This window comes from Phaenicophaeus curvirostris, chromosome 1 (assembly GCF_032191515.1).
Source record: "Phaenicophaeus curvirostris isolate KB17595 chromosome 1, BPBGC_Pcur_1.0, whole genome shotgun sequence".
Taxonomy (NCBI): domain Eukaryota; kingdom Metazoa; phylum Chordata; class Aves; order Cuculiformes; family Cuculidae; genus Phaenicophaeus; species Phaenicophaeus curvirostris.
This window is the reverse complement of record NC_091392.1, coordinates 138,586,166-138,607,840: the sequence shown is the minus strand read 5'-3', so window position 1 is coordinate 138,607,840 and position 21,675 is coordinate 138,586,166. Positions and strand designations below refer to the sequence as shown.

The 21,675-nt window shown below is 41.3% G+C and overlaps 1 protein-coding gene across 2 annotated transcripts in view; it reads left to right on the top strand.

Moving 5' to 3' along the window:
* Positions 1 to 21,675, top strand: part of JADE3 (jade family PHD finger 3) — a 70,412-nt gene that overhangs the window by 22,844 nt on the left and 25,893 nt on the right. For both annotated transcript variants that reach the window (XM_069876076.1, XM_069876066.1), the window contains 2 exons: positions 10,838 to 10,897; positions 12,221 to 12,303. In XM_069876076.1, coding sequence (XP_069732177.1) covers positions 10,849 to 10,897; positions 12,221 to 12,303 — 132 coding nt within the window. In that variant the 5' untranslated portion in view covers positions 10,838 to 10,848. The remainder of the gene's footprint in view (positions 1 to 10,837; positions 10,898 to 12,220; positions 12,304 to 21,675) is intronic.

Here is a 21,675-nt window from a genome sequence, read left to right as displayed (position 1 = left end):
TACTCTGGACAAATATCAGTCGGTCACAGCATCTCTTTCACGGTGTCTTCTCCCACCTCAGTGTGGTGATTTGGGTAAATGTGTAATGCTGTTTATGTTGTTACAAATCTATTTTAAATCTGTCTGACTAAAAGACCCTTCAGCATCTTTGGTGTGCTGTATATTACAGATTGTAACACATAACGTTAATTGACTGGCCATTAAAAGTAGTTTCATTTCATTCGTTATTAAGACAAATTTTCTTGTCTTTTTAAAAAGTTTTTTTAAACTAAAAGAGTGCTTTAATGAATCTTGCAGTAAATTTCTCCTCATGTTTTGAAGTTTTGACATGTAAAACTAAAATAATGGTGCAATTGCATATGAACGTGTCATGTGTGAAATGCTAGAAAATATGTCAGTATTCAACCAATCATTTGAAATTTGGCAAATATTTTGAGTCATGGCTGTGACAGTACTTTCCCTTTAATTGTTCCTGTCCAGTGATCCTCTCGATGCCCTTTCTTTTACATGAGGAAAACTTTACCATTCATAATGTTTGTTTTCAACTTGTTAAGAAAACCATTTCTTGTCATATGAGGAAAGAAATTATCGACTTAATGTTTCCTATAGGAAAACTTGTCCTTGCTTTTGCATATCCTTTGAGTAGAATATAAAGATGCAACTTAGTATTTTCTGCCTATTGCAATCCTTTACGTTTTGTTAGAGATGCAAAACTTCGCAGCAAAGCGGTTAGTCTCTTCAAAGCAAGAAATAAATGAGTCAAAGCGGATAAAGTATTTAATGTGGGATGCTGTTTCTCATATTGCTGTTTCGATTGCTAGTTTTGAGATTTAGGGGAAAACAAACAAACAAAACCCCCCAAGAGCAGTGAAATGTACTTTGTTTTATAGCAAGTACCAAAAAATTAACTGATTATTTTAAGTGAGTATCTTGCAGGATATGAGATGATATGTTGCCTATAATATCAATAGAAAAGTTGATTTTCTTAATCCCAAATAGTGCATATGTTTCCAGGTCCTTCCTTCCTTTGATAATATTTCCTGCCTGCGATACTAGCTCCTTACCTCTGTTTTGTATGAAAGTGGAGAGCAGCGAAACAGATACGAATGGGCGACTGCTGGAACCATAAGGCAGATAGGGTGAAGTATCAGCTTCATTTGAACTACTGTAATACTGATTATTGCCTGATTTTCAGTTAAGTAATGAAGCTTCTGGGTTTGCGGATTGGGTTTTTTGGGGTTGTTTTTTTTTTTTTTGCACCCCCCCTCCCTTTGCTGTGGTGCAATTTCATCACTATCTGACAGTATGACAATGCTTGGTGACTTAGTGCTTCACAGCGATTTTTCTTCTGTTCAACTCCACGTGTGAATCAGCAGGAAGGTCAGTGAGCGGCGAGGCTGCTAGATACGCGCTTGGAAGACCTGGATGCAGCTGCCTGCTTTGCCAGAGGCTCCCTGTGTGATGTATGGCTGCTCTGTGCTGCGGCTCCGGAATGTCAGGGCTTTCAGTGCTTGCTTAACATGAGATTATCGTGAGAGTAGACACGGTTAAGACTGCAGTACACTCGGAGCCAAGGTAACGTGAATCATACTAGTTCTTAAAATAGAAATCCCCGCTAAATGCTCTGTGAGTTTTTTTTTCTGCTCAGTCATATTGGTGAAGCGTGTGCATGCTGCTCGTGTTTCTCGCCGGCGTTTGGCACACCCGTGACTGCAGTCTCCTTGCAGATGCAGCGCACGTGGCCATCTTTGGGTGTCAGACCCCCCGGGGGGGTGGGGAGGACTCCTGCACTCCTTGTTTACCCAGCTTAGCACTGGGTGTGATGACCTGGTACTGGTTAATTTTTAGTAGCAGTACGTCTGCACCCGTCTTTCATCAAAGCGGACATTGTGCTTAGCTTTGTCTGTGTCGAGTAAGTACACGTGGGCTTGTGGGGTTTTCTTTTTCTTTTTGCCCCTTGGTTTTTAGATGCCTTAGTGTTAGGAATGAGTTTCCTTCTGAGGGAACCTTCTGAAACAGACCACATGCCGTCAGTAACTGTGTCTCCCCTGCTGTGAGTGCTCTTTGGAGCAGATGAACTCCCTGAGTGTGCATAGCTGGTCAGGCGCTTTTCCGTGGCACCTGGTGCATGTGTGTAGATAGAGAGCTGTACGCAGGCTATCCCCTGCCTCCTGGGGGTTTCCTTCAGGGGTCAATTAGCCACTGTGGTTTCACACAGCCTGACAAGAGGCGGTTTGTTTGTGTGACTCTGGCCTGAGGAAGCAAGAGCCGTGATGGCTTCCCTCTGGTGACACCATGCTCCTCCCTACCCTCTGAGCCTGCCCACCACCTTCACCTCCGGCATCGACCTGCTGCGTGGTGGCCAGGGTAGTGGCGCTCCTCAGGATGCCCGTGTGTTTAACGCCGCTGTGACTTCCTTGCTGGGAACATGTTCCCCACTTCATGGCACATGGGACTTTGTTACTGCCCCACGGAGGGTCCTCCCGAATGCAAAGTGGGCAGAAAAGGAGCCCTGGTGGGATGCTGTCCCCTCTCAGCCTTGGGCAGGCAACCATGCCAAGCACTGTACCCTGCTGAGGGCAGCAGCTCCCTCTCCTGAGGGCCATGCCCTCATTTTAGCCTTGCACCTGCAGTGATGCCGGGAGGTGGCTGAGGAGCAGGGAGGTGGTGAGCTGGGCCACAATGAGTGTTTGCTGCGCCACGGCCGGGCAGGCACACCTCGGACGTGTGAGGCAGTGTGGTTTCAGAGGAGCAAGTCCTTTTTTTCCTTGTTTTTTTATTTTATTGTAAAAGCAGGCTTTCACTTAAAATCAGTATGATATTTTAAAAGAAATGGGCCCCTTTTTTTGTGTCCAAACCTCTACTACTGTTTTAGAAAAACAATGATTTTGTTAATAAACAGCTGGTGTAAAAACAGTGTTGTGTTCAGGAGTGGAAAGTAATTGCAAGGGCTAAAACAGAGAGGAGCAGAATCATGTATGCATTGGTGTATTTGCTTGAATTAAGTCTGATGTTCATTATTTTTTAAATTGATTCTGTCCAGGTTGGTATTGTCTTCAGGATGCAAGCGCTAAAGCCACACTGTATAATGGGCAGAAATGTTTCCATGTCAGCCTGGCTCACCTGGCTGCCCTGCCCTGTGTACTGGCTGACTTGTGCAGCCTGCTTCAGAGATGAAAATAAGGCTGCCAGGTGTCAGGGAAGCACAAGGAAGAAAAAGAAACACAATTTAATTTTTTTCTAGCCTCTTGGAGAGTTTTTGTGGAGGTAATAGTGACGTTGAACGTGTTGCTGGTGATTTGCTCTTCTGAGGAGGATTTCTGATCTTTACAAGTCACTTGTCACAAGGTTATTTAGCTGAAGGCCTCTGGTGGTGATCTGCCCCCCCCATCATTGCAGTGGGTTCATGAATGGCTGCAGCACCAGAAATGAAAAGCTGCACTTCAGTTTTCAAGGAAGGAAAGGTAGTTGTTCTTAGGATGTGCTGTATTTTATTGTATCGTCAGAGCACCCTATAAATGTGAAGAAGCATTACTTACTCTCTTTTTATACTCAGAAAGCAAAATGATGGGCATTAAGTGCTTTGCACTAGACCAAATGATGAATCATTGTCATAGAAGGGCACGTGAAATGATGTCAGGGTTCCCTTTTGGCCCATAATCCACAAATGAATGCGGGGGGTGGATTATGTTTGGGGTTTCTTCATCCTAGTTTTATGATCTATCAGCTGACTTCAGTCTAGAATTTAACTATTTCAGAGGCTAAATCACGCTGGAAGATGACATTTTGGACTCCCCCAGCCACATTTTCAGACCCACGGTATCCTTGTGGCAAGTGCCAAGTTACCTTATATGAAAAGGTAACATATGAGGAAAACGGAGCTTGAGACTATGTCTGGTTGCTATTGCACTCCATGCAGCCCCATGTTATTAGCTGGATTTCTGTAACATGCGGTTCCTTGCCTACTAGAATTATTTACATAATGACAAAGGAATTGGCTGTCACTGGTAGCGCTGCTTCTGAAAACTGGTGCATTCCTCCTTTGTTGAATTACAGGTTATTATGTTAACCAAGACTTAATGTGGCACAGTAGCCAGAGAAGTACAGTATTGAGACAATAATTTGAGATTTTATTTTGGAGGTGCAGGGAGGATAGGATCGATGTGGTCACTTTGGTATGAGGTTTTTAAGTAGAGTAGGGATATATAATTAAATGTTTAACATTTTTCTGGCTAGAGTGAAATAAAGAAATGTTGCTTTTTTTTTTTGCCAAACTTCCTTTTCTGTGAATTGTTTAACCTTTCAAACCTTTTCAGTACAGCAGATATCATTAACCCAAGTTCTGAGAGGGTGTTTTTTCCAGTTTATGTAGCCTTTTTGTGAGATTGGATAGGATATTAAAAAATAATAATAAAAAACCCAAACACGAGTGATCTCTCTTCCTCTAGTTATTTGAAAGGTTGTATTAACTCTACTCATATTTCATAATTTCCCTGGCAGTTGGCTATGAAATTTGACCTATTTAAATGGTTTTACTGTACTACATTTCCTGGAGACCTTTCAAGATAATTTGCTTCCTAATCTAAATTTAACAGTTACATAAACCACATTTTGGAGACTTGGAAATTTCTACCTACTGCCTCTGCCTTTTTTTTTTTGTAGACAAGCCATATTGTAAAAATGTAAGTACAGAATTTTCATCTGAGATTTGCATGTAGCTTGTCATTTGGTTTTCATATATAGATGCTGTTTTTCTTTTTAATAAGATAAAGAAAGTAGGTTATTTTTTGTCCCACTTGAAAGTTTCCTTAGTGCTGTAGCCAGTTCCATTTTGTCACTCTATTCTAAAATATGAATAATTAAAATCTTGCATGTCTAGGATATATTTGCGTTATAGTTCCTTGAATTTCTTGGTTGCCTTTTCCTTCTGTATAGGTCTTAACAGGTACTGAATACTGTATGGATACGTTTAACCTTTCTCTGCAACAAACTGAAGCCAGGAAGGAAGGACTGCTGCTCCTTGCAGATGCTGTTTTGTTCAGAAATCTTGGCTGGATTTAAGGATACATTTTGTGCACTTGTCACTGATGTCTTGCGTGATATGCTGTGCGAATTCAGGCTCTGTGAGATACCTCATCTTTCTTTCTGCAAACTCTTACTGATGAACTATGCTGAGGAATGCGTAAGAACAAGAGGATAAACTTAATAGTTTATTTGGTAAATTGCTTGTTTATTCTAACACAAATAGAAAAAGGGAAAACGTTTTGTTGCTGGCTTTTATGCAGATGCTTGACATTGGGGGTTTGTTTTCATAGAGTCATAGAATGGTTTGGGTCAGAAGGGACCTTAAAGGTCATCTAGTTCCAAGATCATTTAAAGATCATTCTAGTTCCTTTGAATAAGGCTCTGAAACATTGTTAACTGTATGCTGTTTACATGTGCAGCTTGACTGATTTTTTTTTTTTTTGAGTAACGTGTGGTAACTAGCTTTTCAGAAATGGGAAGTGCCTGGAGCGCAGCATTGATTTTTCTTTGGGGAGAAGAGAGTGATGGGAGAGGCAAGTGGCTGTTTCTTGTTCAGTTCAGAAGTGCGATTATCTGTGAGTAAGCAAAAAGGAGCAAATGCAATATAGGAGTCATTAATTACAAAACATCTCTAGATTTTTGGACATCAATGTTATTATTTTAGTCAGATTCTTGCACATGCTGGTTAATATGTTGGTTGCTCTTAGCTTGGGATCTGTGTTTAATTTCAGCCAGGTGAGTGCAGGGTAGCTTTTTCCTGGCTTTCCTTGAAAGTGAAGTGATGTGCTAGGTCCAGCATTGGTTTTGGCTCCAAAGCAAAATTCCCAATATGGGCAGCTGTGTTTGGGAAGCTGGGGAAATGTGGCAGCCTGATGTTGCTGCTTGTGGCTGTGGAGAGTGCTCTTCCTGGGGCTGTTTTCGGTTGAACACCCGGAGGGTTTAGGGCATCTTGATCTGCATTATTTCGGTGTTTAGGTGACGGCAGGGAACAAGGCCGATTCCTATTCTTCAAGTTGCAGTTCTTGTCTTAAGCCGCTGTGGGCAGATCAGGGATGTGCATGCAGCTGTGACTTGACAAGTGAGAAATGCGACAGGTGTGGAATATGGTTCATGTTTGGGAATCGTTCTGGTACTTGATATTAAAAATTATACCAGATAATGTTCCATGGCAAAGATTGCCTGGAACTGAGTATGTTCTTCCTTACAATGTAGCGATATGTTAATGTCACTTCTGTATTATAATTTTCATTTAAAAGATCCCTGAAGTTGAGCATCTTTGTAATCTGTATACATCACCATACAGTGATCAATCAGCTGTTAGTCCTTATGTGGATTTATAAAAATAAAAATAAAAAAGGCAAAACCCCGTGTAGATTGAGGCATGTTATGTTCTTCTTTTTAATAATCAGTTTTAAAGTAATCTCTGCTTGATCATAAGGCTTGAGCACATTTTTAATCTACAACCTACGCACCCCTGCTTACCTTTCAGAGTAGTGAGGATCATTACTCAGTGACTAGGAGGTAAGGGTTTTCTTGGGCTTTTATTGGGGGTGGAGCCACTTAAACCTCTTTTGTTCTGCAGCGGCATTTCAGTGTTGAATTGCTTTAGAATCATAGAATGGTTTGGGTTGGAAGGGACCTCAAAGATCATCTAGTTCAACCCCCGCCTGCCATGGTCAGGGACGTCTCACTAGATCAGGTTACCCAAGGCCCCATCCAGTCTGGCCTTGAACACCTCCAGGGATGGGGTAGCCACAACTTGCCTTACACACCTTCCTTTTCTTAGCTGGTACACAGGAACTGCTAGAAAGTTTTACACTGCTAAAACTTAAGTTCCCAACATTCATAAAAAAAGTAAAACATGGACATTTGCAATATACCTGGATGAAGATAAAGGAAGTAGAAGGAGGCTAATGGTTTTAGGTGCCTGGCATTTCTATCCTGCTCCTCATGACAGCTTGTCTTTTCCTGTCTCCTTTTTCTTCTTCACAAATAACATCTATTTAAGGCTGTTTTCTAAATTTCACTTTAAACTATGCTGTGGAAAAAAAAGCATCTATTATAAAATTCACTAAGTTTTTCATTTTGTGCATATAAATAATACTGTTTAGTTGTTCTCTTTTAGTGTTGCCACACGCCATTCATTGTAAGTGATACTCTGAGGTAGGAAAAGGGCACTGGCAATCTCATTAATTTCTTTCTCACCTTTATAATTAAGTCTTGGTGCACATGTTGGAAAAAAATTAGTTGTGATTCATTATTCTAGGAACATGTGTTGTTCTAGGCTTTACTGTCACCATAGTTTTCAGGGGTGAAGTTAGAAAGGGGGGAAAGCCAAGACATAGGAGAGATTTTACCTATTTTTTGTGTTTCTGCTTGTTTGGTTTGGGTTTTTGATATGCGTGGATTACCCCATCTTCTGCATTTAGCTCTTTAAGGGATATATATGTGTGTGCATGTATTTTTATCTTTTTTTAACTTCTTCACAAGTCATAGAACATGAATGTGATGGAGGAGGGCAGGAGTTCAGACATGAGGTTGTTTGCAGCCATGCTCTGGACCATATCACTCTGCTAATAGTATTGTGCTCTGAAGCTGAGGGACAAACTGAAGCCGAAGTGTTCTGGGGGGAATCAGACTGTAACTGGGAAAGGTTGACAATGGTTTCCATGTTGTGCGGTCTGGGTTTGCGACTTTCTGAACTGAGTAGCCACTAATTTTTCTGCAATCTGCAAAGGCCGGTGGAGGAGTGAGTGAATGGATGTTCCTTTAGTATCCCCCTGTAGTGGCTAGGGAGCAGAAACGTGGGTAGTGAGCCTTGCTGATGAGCAGCCCTGGTGTACCAAAGGTAAAGCAAAGGAATCTCCTGTTAACAGCAAAAGTGGAGGTGGTCCTGTTGAATGATGCTGAGGCCGTTACTCGGGCATTACATGGAGGCATATGGTAAATGTCTAGTGTGTCGGTCACTTTAATAACCTGACTTCCAGGTTGTAGCGTGACTGTGAATTGTTGTAACTCTGTGTGGGCCTTTATTCACTGTTGTTGTGGTTAGTATTACTGAAAAAAAATCGGGCCGAAATGCAGTGTTACTACTATTTGGAGCTTTTTACCCTGAGCGACTGCTTTTTCTGTTTTTGTCTGCTGTGACGGTGGTGTAAATCTCTTGCCTGAGCTGCTACAAATCCTCTTCTTGAATACAACTTTTGAATTTTTTCTTAGTTTTGGTTTGTTTGGATTTTTTTTCTGCTCCTATGGAGTTGTTGGCAGAGAGGTGTCCTTTCCTTCTGAAGTTTTTGTTACGCTGGCCGTTTCTGTGTAAGCTGTCTTTGAAGTAGCCATCTCTTCTCTGCTTTCCCAGTTGCCCAGGCAAAAGTCCAGGCTTCCTGGGTGTTCCCTCCTGCGGTTGTCTCACTGAACCTCGTGTTTGACCCTGCTTTAATTGAATGTTCATGTTGTGCCTTGCAGATAGCTGTCTTTAGTACAGAGTGAAAAGATTTTATTGCTGCATGTTTATATAGACTGTAAGAGATGAGAATTGCTTTCCATAAGCTTTCAGCACCTTTTAACAACTGCTCAGAAATTCATTTGAACGTGAAAACAAAGCAAGCACTTGAATTTCTTGTGGAGAAATGGAAACGAAGAGTGCTGCTCAGCACACTTGGTTTTGTCTTTTCATCATCTCTCAAGGTCTTGTAACATGCCCAATGGTCTGGAAGCTGGAGCTGTTTGGAACTGAAGACTGCCAGCAGAGAAGGTGTTGCCACGGGCAGAACCTGCTCCTTTTTAGGGATGGTTGTTTGCTCTGGTGTACAAGCTCTCAGATAGGCAATACCATTTTATTTGCTCTTGATTAAAGTCCATGCATTTAAACTTAATGAGTTCAAAAGATAACAGTCGTTGTCTAGTCCACCCCTGACTACCCAGCAGTTTACTTGAAGTCTGGTGCCCTAAAAGCATGCACAAAGACAAGGGCTTCTGGCCCAAGTGGCTTCTACCTGTCAAATGCTTTTGCCTAAGAAATTAATGGAAATTTCTTCATTTGACCAGTTCCTGGATAAGCCACCTCACATTACTGGCTGGAAGTGAAGTCCTGTCGTGTTTTCGCTGTTTTTGATGTTGCCCTTCTGTAGGACACTGTATACATTGTGGCTGCCCTGTCTCCCTGAGGTTGCTTGAGCTGAGAGGGGGGGAATTCATGTGAAGTAATTGTTATGTCATGGGAGTGATACAGATAATGGCTTTTGATATCCCATCCTGTTGACCCCCGTGTCTGTCTGTCCTCCCCCTAGGTTAGATACCTGACTCAGAAGTTCTCTATTTACCTGCTTGAAAACTGTATGTATTGCTTGCTTTGTCAGCATCCAGGAGCGTGAGCAATGTCTTTTTGTAACAGATAGGTCAAAAGCATTGTATTCAACTTCGAGTGATCATTGCATTTAGATTCAGTGAACTCACTCTCTTAAATATAACGGCTACTGAGAGTTTCCACTAAATTAAACAATTGTGCTGCGTACAATTCAATTGCAATCTCTTCAAAGCCTTTGGACAGGCTTCTTTTATCTGGAAATCTTGTTTATCCCATGGTCTTTGGGTAATCTCAAGACTCCTTGTGCAGTAACAAACGTGGATGGTTTACCAAATGGGATATTTAACTGTGTTGCTTTTTCTTTAACGGCATGTTGTGTTGTTTAAGAAATAAAGCTGCTTGTGTTTCAGGTGTGGCCAAGCTGGCACTAATAATGCTGCAGGCGTTTCAGGTTCAGCTGTCTATAACCTACTTGTGCCTGTCTTCCGCTTTTAAAAAAAAAAAGTTGTTTTCTGTTATTGCAGAATCATTTGTTGCTTTTCTAATGATTTGCTCATTCAGCCTGTTAAAAAGATAGGGGTGATTTTCATTTACTGTTATTAATTGTAACCTGTTATTGGTTATTATTTAACAAATGTACCATTGAATATTATAGAATGACAGGACTTACAAGAATACATATGGGTTTTTCTTGGTACTGGCTTGCAGTATATAGCTGATCTCTGTTTTGATCTTTCTTTTATTAAGTAGCGATGCAGAATTTTCTTCCCAATTTTCTCTACACACTACATGTTCAAGAATGAATTTGAAGAAGTTCAGTACCCTTTTTTTAGTGGAACTGGTGCAGCACTGTGCAAGTATTTCTCAGCGATATCCTTGATCACTTCTCAAACTTCCAAAAACCACGTTTCTTGTGAACTAAGGAGTGATCAAATGATTTAAATTAAATGGCGTCCATCACCTTTTACTGTGGTTGTCCCTATTTAAAATCTGCCTTTTGTTTTGTATGGATGTCTTTGCATTGCTTCTCCCCTTCCTCCCCTGTCCCCCCTGCTTTTTTTTTTTTAAAGTTGAGTTATATTTCTAAATGCTTGCCTTGCTGTACATCCACCTTATTTTCTGGCCTCCACCCTTCTCTCCGCTAGCGACTGCCACCATGGCAACTCTTCCTCTGGCTGAACAGATGGGACATTGAGTCTCCTCCGAGAGCAGAGCGCTGCTCACGCCCTGCCGGGAATCAGCTGGCAGGTTGCACTCCTTTCTGCAAAATTGAAAGCACGCTCTGCCCAGCAGAGGCACGCTGGCTTTGAGCGTGCTCAGTTTCACAAATAATACTGTGGTCTAATAGTAGCTTGCAGAAATAAAACATAGTAGCTGAACTGGGATTATTTCTGTGTCTGAAAGCTCGTCAGAGGAGCTTTGCCTGTAGTGCGAAGAGCTTGACGTCAGCCAGCAGCCGGTGATTTTCTGGTAGAATGATTGCCGTCAACTTTTTTTTTTCTTTAGGATGCGTCAGGATGAAACGCCACAGGCATCTAAGCACCAGTGACAGTTCAGACAATGAGAGTAAGTAGTATCTACTAGTTTTTCTTTGGTCTATCACCCCCTTGTGGTTTCCTTCTGTGGTTTGAGGGCAAACGGTTTCACCTCTTATAATTAAAAAAAATGTTTCTGGCTTGATTTCTTTTTGCGTTTGGTGGTCTTTGGTGTTCTGAATCCTGTTACAGGAGAAAAATGAGGCAAAGGATCCTGTAAACCTGAAAAGGGTTTGGAGTCTACTTAGAATTTGAAGAGGAACTCATATATCTTTCCTTTTCAGAGTTGGGAAAAGGAAGTCTGTAATTCAAGAGAAATTTAGAAATTTTTGCTGTCTGGGGTGCTATTTTGTATTTGGTTTAAGGATTTTTTTTTTTTTTTGAAAGGAGTCCTGGTATCTCTGGTTGTGCAGAACCTCAACTTTTAATTGATTACTGGGGGTGGTGAGCTGTTAGAGCTTTAATATGTTAAATTTGTATATAAGATAGAGTTATAACCAGTATGTTGGTGGTTGTTTTATCTTTTACTGGTTCTTGATCTATTCTGCTTTGCGCTGTTATATGATTTAGTAACTATATATTTTTAAATGTTCCTTGGCACACATCTGCCTGAGGTTGTATCTTCCCATTTTATCCAAACCATCCCTGAGTACGGCAAGGTCTTTTTTGTTTCTTATAAACATTTGCATATCTAAATACTGTGTACTTAATGATGATCCACTGTCATATTCATTGTGAGTCATCAACATAGCCTGTACTAAAACAGCAACCTAATCTAGTGGAAGGTGTCCCTGCCATGAGAGGGGAGTTTGGAACTGGGTGATCATTAAGGGTCCCTTCCAATCCAAACCATTCTATGATTCAGTGATTCTAGGAAATAACATTGTGCCCAGAAATATCTAGACATCACACTGATTGTTTTGCATCTCTTGTCGGCATGCATTAGTATCATTGCTTCTTTATTTGTTTTTGGGGTTTTTGTTTGGTTTTTTGTTTGTTTTTTTTTTTTTAAGCACTTGGAAATTCTGTCCTTAGTTTTGCTTCTCCTTCCACTTTGTTAGACAGGAAACAAAGCGAAGTGGTCTTCCTGCTTGTTTTTGTTTACTCATGCGTGTATTGGGCAGAGCAGAGTGTACCCATAAACTTGAATGTGGTGTGGTCTTAGAAAGAATGAGTGGAACAGGAGGAGCTGTAATCAGGCCCACAGACTGTATGAGAGTTTTTTGCCCACGCCTTGTCAAAAATTTATGATAATCCAAAAGATTGGAATGCCTTGTGTTTTACGGAAAAATTAAATGAATTGAAATGAGCGATAGTGGTCCTTTTTTATTTTTTCTGGGTTTTTTTTGTACAGGTCCTTCCACTTCCTTTTCTTCTTGTTCGAAATACAGAAGCAAGTCAAAAACACCAGCAAATGAACAAAAGAAACCCGCTGAGGTAAGAACCAGGGTTAAAGATTGGTCTCTGGTACTTTTTTTGTCATGTAGTTTTTCATGTTTCTCAGCCTTGAAGTCGTGAGCTTTGAACTAGTGAGTCTTTTTGTCACCTGTCAAATTCTTCATGAAACCGTGCTTTCCCCGCTGTGCGGGTGTTACAGGAGCTCTGGTGACAGATGTCCCAAAACGACTTATGGCATTTGCAGACAATAAAACGTAGTTCTTTCTTCTGCTGAATTTAGTCTCATTTTGAAATTGAAAAAGCTGGGCTGGTCTCATGATTTGAGAGCATTCCACGGAAAGAAGTGGTTCTATTGCCACTGTCACTGTGTTTGTATTCACCAACTGAATAAATTGCCATTTATGCATAATCCAGTGCTCAAATCCATTCCATCACCCATTCCACTGGTAGTTCTTTTGGGAGAGGATTTGTTTGCTGCTTTTTCCAGATTTGGTTCTTGCTTTCTTAGGGGCTGAAGTAGGATAATAACTGCAAATAGGAGAAATGTTTCTGGTAGTTAATTCACCTTCCTTGCTATCACACTCCCTCCAAATAAGTCCTTCAGCATGCTGCTATGACTTCATTCCTAAGGTTACTGAGAAAAGAGGCTGAGAAAACGCTTTGCTTCTCCAGAATTTAAAGCTGAGAGTTATGTTCCAGAAGTGATTTTGTGTACTGGAACAGCAGCTTTTTACCTGCTTGGAAACTACTGTGAGAGGTTGCATAAACTATATAGATTGTGCTCATACAGCAAAAGCTATTTCGCAAACATACTTCATGCTTCTTTTTTAAATGCTGCTGACTAGACGAGTTTGGTTTCATAAGAACAAGGTAAATGTTACAGAACGTGTCCTTCCTTTGGAAGCTTAATTTTTATCACAATTTAATTGAAGAAAACTCACTGATTCATTTCTAAAAGAGAATCTTGAGAGAATGTTTCAATAAAAGCAAAATTGGCCAGAACTACCCCACACTAGTAGTGTTTTATTTACAGCCACCAAGAAGGTCAGGAAAAGCCTACTGTGCTTTTTGCCTTTAAAATGTTGGTTTGGGTGTGATGGTTCTGTAAGAATTTCAATCTTAAAATGTCTTGTGGCTACTGAGGTCTTGTAATTATTGCTCATGTTTTCCTGGGCAGTAGCTTTGTCGCTAGCCGAGCGGGGCAAACGGGAACTGAAACACACGTACTGCCAGACTTGTTGAAGTTTCAAATACACCTCAGTGCTAGTCCCTTACAAATTCCTTCTTTCTGCTGAGCCATGCAGCTCTCTTCTTGTGTCCCTCCTGCTTAGGGGTTGTCGTATTACTGCGGGTTTTTTCCTTTTCTCCATGCTGTTTTTAGATGCATGTGTACACTCTAAACAAAAATTATGAAGATGTCCATCTGTATGGTATGCAAGTGTTTTGTTTATGTAACTTCTAGGAATTAAAATCAGCAGTGATTTCAGTTCCTTCTCTTGATTTACTTTGCTGCTTTCTACCTGTTCCAAGACAAAATCTTGAGCCTTTTGGTACTTGAAAATATGAAACTTTGAAGAACAAAATCTGGAGGATACACCTGGAATTAGAGAATTGTATTTCATGACAGCATCCTTCCAGTAATGCTGGCATCTTTTTGTCATCTTCCATTTAAGATCCTTCTCCTGGAAAAAAAAGAAGAGGCGGGGGCCGGGGGGTGGGGACCAAGAAGGAGATCTCAAACCTCACAGTATGTCCTCTTCAGGAGAAATATCCCAAGTACAATATTTAAAATAACTTTGAAAAAAGATAAACTTCTCTCGAAAAAGGAATGGAAGTGAAGGTGACAATAATAATCCCTACGGCTTGTACAAAAGACTCTTGACTGTCCCTTCAGTTTTGCCTTCCCTTCTGCTAGAAGCAAGTGCTCTTTCCAACCACTTATAAAGCATATGCTGGAGAATGTGTTAGAAGGAATGCTGTTGTCAGCAGAGCATTGAAATTGATTATTTATGCACCAAGTGGTGACTAGGGTGTAAAGCAAAGACTGAAAAGAGACCCCACTACACACCCTTCCAAAAATCATCATGTAATTCCACAAGTTTTTCTGTAGTAATAATCATCTAGTATCCATTAGTTAGAAATCTAAAATTTCAGGCTGACAGCATCCCTTTAGCAAGGGCTCTTTTTAACAAGTTGGCATTGCTCTCTTTTCATTCACCTCTGCTTGCCAGGCAGCAGGCTGTTTCTTGAGTTATTGATGCAGAAAATCTAAAAGGTCAAAGCTATAAATAGTTGTTCGGGAATATTTTTGCTTGTGGTCTTTATACATTAATTTTTTTCTTTCATGCCACTAAGACTGGCTTTCTCAATTAAATTGTGTTTGAATACATAGGTTTTTTTCCACTTCCTCAACCGTCGCCAGCCCAACCCAGGTATCTGAGTTCTCTCTCCAAATAAAAGCTTGGTTTTGGTACTGTGACCAACAAGCAAGTTAGTGTATCTGTCAGTTGCTTCACAGGACTTGTCTGTATGTGCTGTGGTCCTCTGGCTGCCTATCAAGATTGACAAGTGGCTGTAGTTGAAGACTGCTCTGCCTTGGATTGCCTCCCAGATGCTTCAGAATGGAGGCGAGTGCAGGGGTGGCCTCAGCAGAGTGAGGTGGTCTGGTGTTACTGTGCAGCAAAGGGGTGCGGTGTTAGAGTGCAAATGTCAAAGCCCTTTACCAGAGCCTGACCTAACCCTCAGCGCGAAAGGGTGTTACTGGGTCGGACCTGGGGTCCGCTTACCCCGTTCTCCTCCTTGGAGAAGGTGAGAACAACGCAAGCCTGTAAGGATGCTTCTCCAGACCATGGTGTTTCTCTGTGTAATTTCAAAAGCAAGACCGTGGCTCTTGCTTGGTGCTCCCCAGCTGGGTTGCAGTCTATCACACAGTACTGAAATGGTGACTTGAAAATTCTGCTGTCCAATTAGCTTTTGAATTTACTTTAAATGAATAAATTGTTTAAGGTTACAGGCACATCCGTAGCACAAGTCGTAACAGTTTTTCAGGCCTTGATGATGATGTTGGCCACGTGCCATTTGTGCTATTGCCCCTTACGGATTTAAACCTAGACAGGAGAGGCTCACAGGCCTGAGCCATAGGCTGTGTAAGAGTAGCAGGGTAGGAGGCATTTGGATGTCTGGCTCAGCATGAAGCCTGTACTTTGTAGTTTCCTGTCTCCATAGAAGCTGCAGCAGAAAATGATGGCAGAGTAGTTGGAATCATTTTTGCAGGGGAAATCTATTAGCTGGACCATCTTGAATGTCTGACTGTTTCTTTTCCCTTACACTGATGGGGTTACAGAAGAGCCTAAGAGGTCTTTATGACACTAAAGCTTATTGTATGTATTTTTTCAGTCCTCTCTGTCTTGAAACTGTGAAGGAGTGAAATTAACGTTGTACTTCTTTTTAACCCTTCCCATATAAGATGGCAGTATTTTACTGCTCTTTGCAAACAGGGTTTCGAATGTCACAGCAATAATAGTTTTTAATCCCTCATTGCTGATAGCGACAGCTGTGTTAACTTGTGAAATGTAGCTTGCCTTCTACAAGTAAATTGCCTGCTTTTACTCAAGTATGTGAAACTTGGTTTAGTGGCGTTTAACTGCCACACAAATCGTAGGTCTTGATCCTAAGGAACACTCTGTAAGCCTAGACTCTTGGCAGAAAATGGGATTCATTTTGCAGTTTTGAAAGTGTTTGGGTTTGTTCTATGAATGAATGGGCAATGTGGTTAAATCATATAGCTTTGCATGTACCATGTGTAGTAGAATAGGAGACTGTTAGGTATGTGCTTACCTTAAAAAATTCTGAATTAACTTGGACATCTGTACCAGCTTCTCGAGCCCTCTGGCAAATGTGCCTTATGCTTTTCAGTGAGCTGCTTTTTAGCCTGCTTGGGTTAGTTGATATATAAAATTATAGTGAATTATTTTTTTAAGTCAGAGGTGCAACCTTGTTGTTTATTTTTATGATTATTTTTGCTTTGAGATACCTTCTCAGGCTATTTGAACTCTTTGAGTAAGAGAGTTCATAGTGCATAAGGGGATGGAAAAGCTTGCTTTGGAAAAGGCTGAGCTATTTTACCTTTGGAAATGAATGAGCAGGCATAACAGTGAAATATTAATGATCTGGAAACAGCTGAACTAGAGCTTCAGTCCTGCCTGTCCTTGTGGTGGAAGGATTACGGAGCAAAGATTTGGGGGCACGCTATGAATTAAGGCCAAAAGTTAGGAAATCTGTAGCAATTAAAAGGATATACTTTCCGTGCAGGATGTAATTAGACTATGAAGCTCATCTGCTATAGGAAGTTGCTGAGACTGAAAATTAACCAAGATTAAAAAAGGAATTGGACAGATGATAATGAATACAGATTTTTCTCTATCATTATAAATTAATACTGCTTAAGAAATTGATTGTTAACGATTAATCTCAAATCCGAAGCTTATGTCTGATTAGCAAACAGAAGGAAACTTGACTTGTTCTTGCACATTCTTCTGGCTCGTGAGATACTGTCAGAAACATGGTATTAGGTCGGGTTGATTTAGTATCTGATTTCCTGGTTTTTCCTACACATGCATGTAGAGGAGGCTAGAAAGATTCATGGCTACTTAGAAGAAAAGTACAGTATTTCATTTGCTTGAGACCTGGATAATCCATAAAAATAGTTTAGGGAGGAGGGTTTCAAACATTATGATTTACTGCGGAGCATGTCCAAATTGTATAGGTGTTTGATAACTATGAATTTGATGGTACACTTATTCCTATCTGTCCTGGCATTTTTAAAATCTGAAGTTTCTCAGTCTAGTTGGTGTATATGCCTGGAACTGTAGCTTCGTTTCCATTTTAAAATAATTATGTTGCCTTTTATTTACTTCGCTACCAAAAAAAAAGTCAAGAAAAAACCCCAACCCTGTCTTGAGTCTCCAGGCTCCTCTATAATAAGGTGTCTTAGTTCAGATCAGCCGGATTGCAACGTATTAATGGAAAAACTCTACCTCTCCAGGATGAGCCCATCAAATTCTGTCCTTAGAGCTTTCTCCTCCCTAAATGGGCAGTCTTTTGCACATACTATGAAGCATCTGTACAAACATTGAACTATGCTTGGCTACTCTGTGGCTGTATTAGTTTTAATAAGGTCATATTACAGTTTGGCTTTTGTTTATTATTTATGGGGTGATTTTAGGTGTAAGCTACTGCTTTATAAGTGTATGTAAATTTTGCTGAAGGTACACTACTTGAGAGTAGTGTACCTACTACAATGTAACAATGGCAGAGTTACTTTTATGCTTATGGGAATAAAAAAGTCACTAGAGTCTTTCAAAGGTGAATGAAAGAAGGTTATTTGACCCCAAATATGTTGAACAACTCTGTTATAATTTACTTTGCACTTTACGGAAAGTCATCACTGTAGTTTGATTGCTTGGCACCTGGAAATTCGAAGTTGGCCTTTGAGATGCGTTGTGAAAGAGGACTGAAAATGTAGGAAAATACTCGCTGTTTCACCTTTCTCCGGTTAGATACACACCGTTTTCTGTGAAAGGTGTCTGAGAATCTGCTCCTGTCAGGGGATGGGATGGAACACAGTAGTTCCCTCCTACCTTTTAAAAATCATAGCTCCATGTTTCTGGAGCAGAGAGTCTTCCAGCTCCTTGAGCAGTGGGCACAGTGAGTGGAAACATGTATTCCTGAATTGCTCAGAGCCCTGCCAGGAATCGGGAGAGCCTTGAGACTGAAGCAATTAGATGCCATCCAGCAGAAAAAACTTCTTTGATCATAACAGAGCAGTTCACCCATAATTTACTTAAACCTTTGAGCTGTGGTTCCCAGTTGTGACCTAGGCACCTGTGACAAGTGGCTGACCCTTGTTTGGGGTTTGTAGACAGATAGTCAAACCACTTGAAAGCTCTCAGTGTGTCACAAAAGGAAATATCTTTCCATTCTCTTTCCATTTTTAAAGAGATGACACAATCCGTTTGTTTTCCCTCACACATCCATTTGGGCAAGGCAAGGTGAACAGGCAATGGCATCACTTGCAGAGGGGAATTGGAAATGGTATTTGACTCTTTTTGTTTGTTTTGTCTCCTTGCTTTTTGTTTTCTTTTTTTTAATGTGGTTTTAGGTTTGTAATGTTCATGAGCAAAAGGTGCCTGACAGTCTGTGCGCGTTGGATCTTTGAATTGTTCAGCAAAGGTGGTGTCACGGTTTAGCCCTGGCCTGGCCAGTTTTGGCAGCTAAAACTGAGCAGTTGGGCTTCAAGTTCCCTTTCCCCCAGCTGGATGGTCTTTAAGGGTCCTTCTAACCCAAATCATAGAATCATAGAATAACCAGGTTGGAAGAGACCCACCGGATCATTGAGTCCAACCATTCCCATCAATCACTAAACCATGCCCCTTAGCACCTCATCCACCCGTGCCTTAAACACCTCCAGGGAAGGTGACTCAACCGCCTCCCTGGGCAGCCTGTTCCAGTGCCCAATGACCCTTTCTGTGAAAAATTTTTTCCTAATGTCCAGCCTAAACCTCCCCTGGCGGAGCTTGAGGCCATTTCCTCTTGTCCTGTCCCCTGTCACTTGGGAGAAGAGGCCAGCACCCTCCTCTCCACAACCTCCTTTCAGGTAGTTGTAGAGAGCAATAAGGTCTCCCCTTAGCCTCCTCTTCTCCAGGCTAAACAACCCCAGTTCTCTCAGCTGCTCCTCGTAAGACCTGTTCTCCAGCCCCCTCACCAGCTTTGTTGCTTTTCTCTGGACTCGTTCCAGAGCCTCAACATCCTTCTTGTGGTGAGGGGCCCAGAACTGAACACAGGATTCAAGGTGCGGTCTCACCAGTGCCAAGTACAGAGGGAGAATAACCTCCCTGGCTCCTTCTGTGATTCTATGCTCTTGAGGAGTGATGTGGCCGGTTAGAAATGCCTTATTAGTTGAGACCTGACATGCTCATTTTTCAGGTCTTCTCAGTGTGTGTGATATTAAAATGAAATTGAAGGGTTGTGTTTTCTGTATAGTAAGAAATAGATCTGGTTGTGGGTGACTGAAAGGTTACTGCGGCATTTCATGGACTAACTGTGGAAGTGGAGGTGGTCCTTGCCAAGAAAAGAGTGTGTGCTGTTGTGGGGTGGATTAGCTGTTGTTTTATAGATACGGTTAGTAAAGAAGCTGCTTTTTTGGACACTTACTGTAAATTTTAGACAACTGAAGTGGAGAACTTAATGTTGTGACATGGTGATGGTATGGTCACTACTATACAATGGTCAAAAAACCCCCAAAAAAGTCCATATTCCAGGGGATTTGTGCTATAAAAAACAGAGATGATACAGTTCCCGTATGTAATGGATGATCAGAAAATTAATTTGCAGCTAAACAATGTAATTAGACTGCTGGTGCCTTAAGTAGCATTTTTCACCTAGTGTTTAAAGAATAGTGGGCTTGATATGAAGCACTCCACTTCTGTATTCTGTCAGTGCCCTGTCCTTGGAAGCATTCACGGTCAGGTTGGATGAGGCTCTGAGCAGCCTGATCTTGTTGAAGATGTCCTTGCTTACTGCAGGGAGTTGGACTAAATGATCTTCGTGGGGCTGGAGAACAGGCCTTATGAAGAACGGCTGAGAGAGCTGGGGTTGTTTAACCTTGATAAGAGGGGGCTGAGGGGAGACCTCATTGCTCTCTACAACTACCTGAAAGGAGGTTGTGGAGAGGAGGGTGCTGGCCTCTTCTACCAAGTGATGGGGGACAGGACAAGAGGGAATGGCCTCAAGCTCCGCCAGGGGAGGTTCAGGCTGGACATTAGGAAAAAATTCTTCACAGAAAGGGTCATTGGTCACTGGCAGAGGCTGCCCAGGGAGGTGGTTGAGTCACCTTCCCTGGAGGTGTTTAAGGCACGGGTGGACGAGGTGCTAAGGGGCATGGTTTAGTGTTTGATAGGAATGGTTGGACTCGATGATCCGGTGGGTCTCTTCCAACCTGGTTATTCTATGATTCAGATTTTGATACATGTCTGTTGGGTACCTGAGGAGTTTTACACAGAAGACAAGAGTGAACAGTCTGGTCTAAACCAAAGTGGATAACACATCAGTAGCAAATAAGAGAGCCTTGAGTCTGTGTTTTTGAGTTCCCTCAGTCAGCTTGCTCTCCCAGCAGCCCACATGAGATGCAGTTTTAGGACATAATGAAGCAACACCAGTGTTCCAGGTCACCAGCAGCCTGTTTCAATACCTGGTTTTAGCATAGAGCCTTTTTTAATGATGTTTACTTGATGATTTCCAAGAACAGCTGAGAATTTTTGCAGTAGGCATAACTGGTCTGGTGCTGTCAGATTGAAAAGGGTACATGAAGATATTTGGCTCTGAGATATTTTATTACTCTTCTGGCTATAAAACTGAATTAGAAAGAAGAGAGTTCAACCTGCCACAGATTATTGCAGGGATATTTTCAGTTTCATTTTATTGCCCTTTGAGGATTTGTTTTCTCGTTATGATAATACAGTTAATTAGTTGTGATCTCCCCGTAACACCAAGCCACAGTCGCTGTTTTACGTTTATCAATGTTAAACTGGTGCAGTGTAGCAGTGGATTAAGACAAAGGATACATGTCCCCTTTATTTAGACTGTAGGCACCTGTATTTGACAGACATTGACGTTAAGTAAACTTTAAGATGACTGATAATCATTGTTGTGTGCTTGTAAAAACTTAATCTTCTTGAACCAAGAGTTGAGTGTTATGGCTGGAGGTTTGCATTGATGGATTTATTTTATTTCATGGTGACACGTTTCATCATTTAAGTTTGCTAAAGGATGATGCTGAGGCTGAATTGCGTAGCTGTGCCTGCATTGCTGGAGTTCAGGCACAGGGCAGCGTAGGTCTTGTCTGTCAGCAAAGGCAGCTGTTTATCTTTGATCCCAGGGATCCTGGCCAGTAAAACTTCAAGTAGTTTTAATAAAAGAACATGTGCCTATACACCAGTTTCACCGCAGTGACTGCTCACAGCCCATGAGGAATGTGCCAGTTTAAAGAAGCTAAACTGAGTAAAAGAAAAGGATATGCTACCTTATGTCTATGGCAAGTAAAATGAGGTGTTTGAAAGTGATATGGTGAGGAGTCTGCAATCAGATGCAGGCCTCCTTTCCCCTCTCCCTGGTTGCCTGAGACAGCCTTCTTCCCTCTGATTAGTCTTCAGGCAGCAGTGTGGTTTTGAGTTAGTGTAAACTTATCATACTGCACCTGAAACACTGAGAGTTAATAGTCCAGGTTATTTCAAATTGATTTATTTGTGTGTTGATACGCTTTAAAAAACTTTATCAAGTTGTATGAATTGTTTCAGTGTAGATTAGGGAAAAAACCTTCTGCTTCCTTTAGTGCAGCATTCTTTCTCAAGCCAT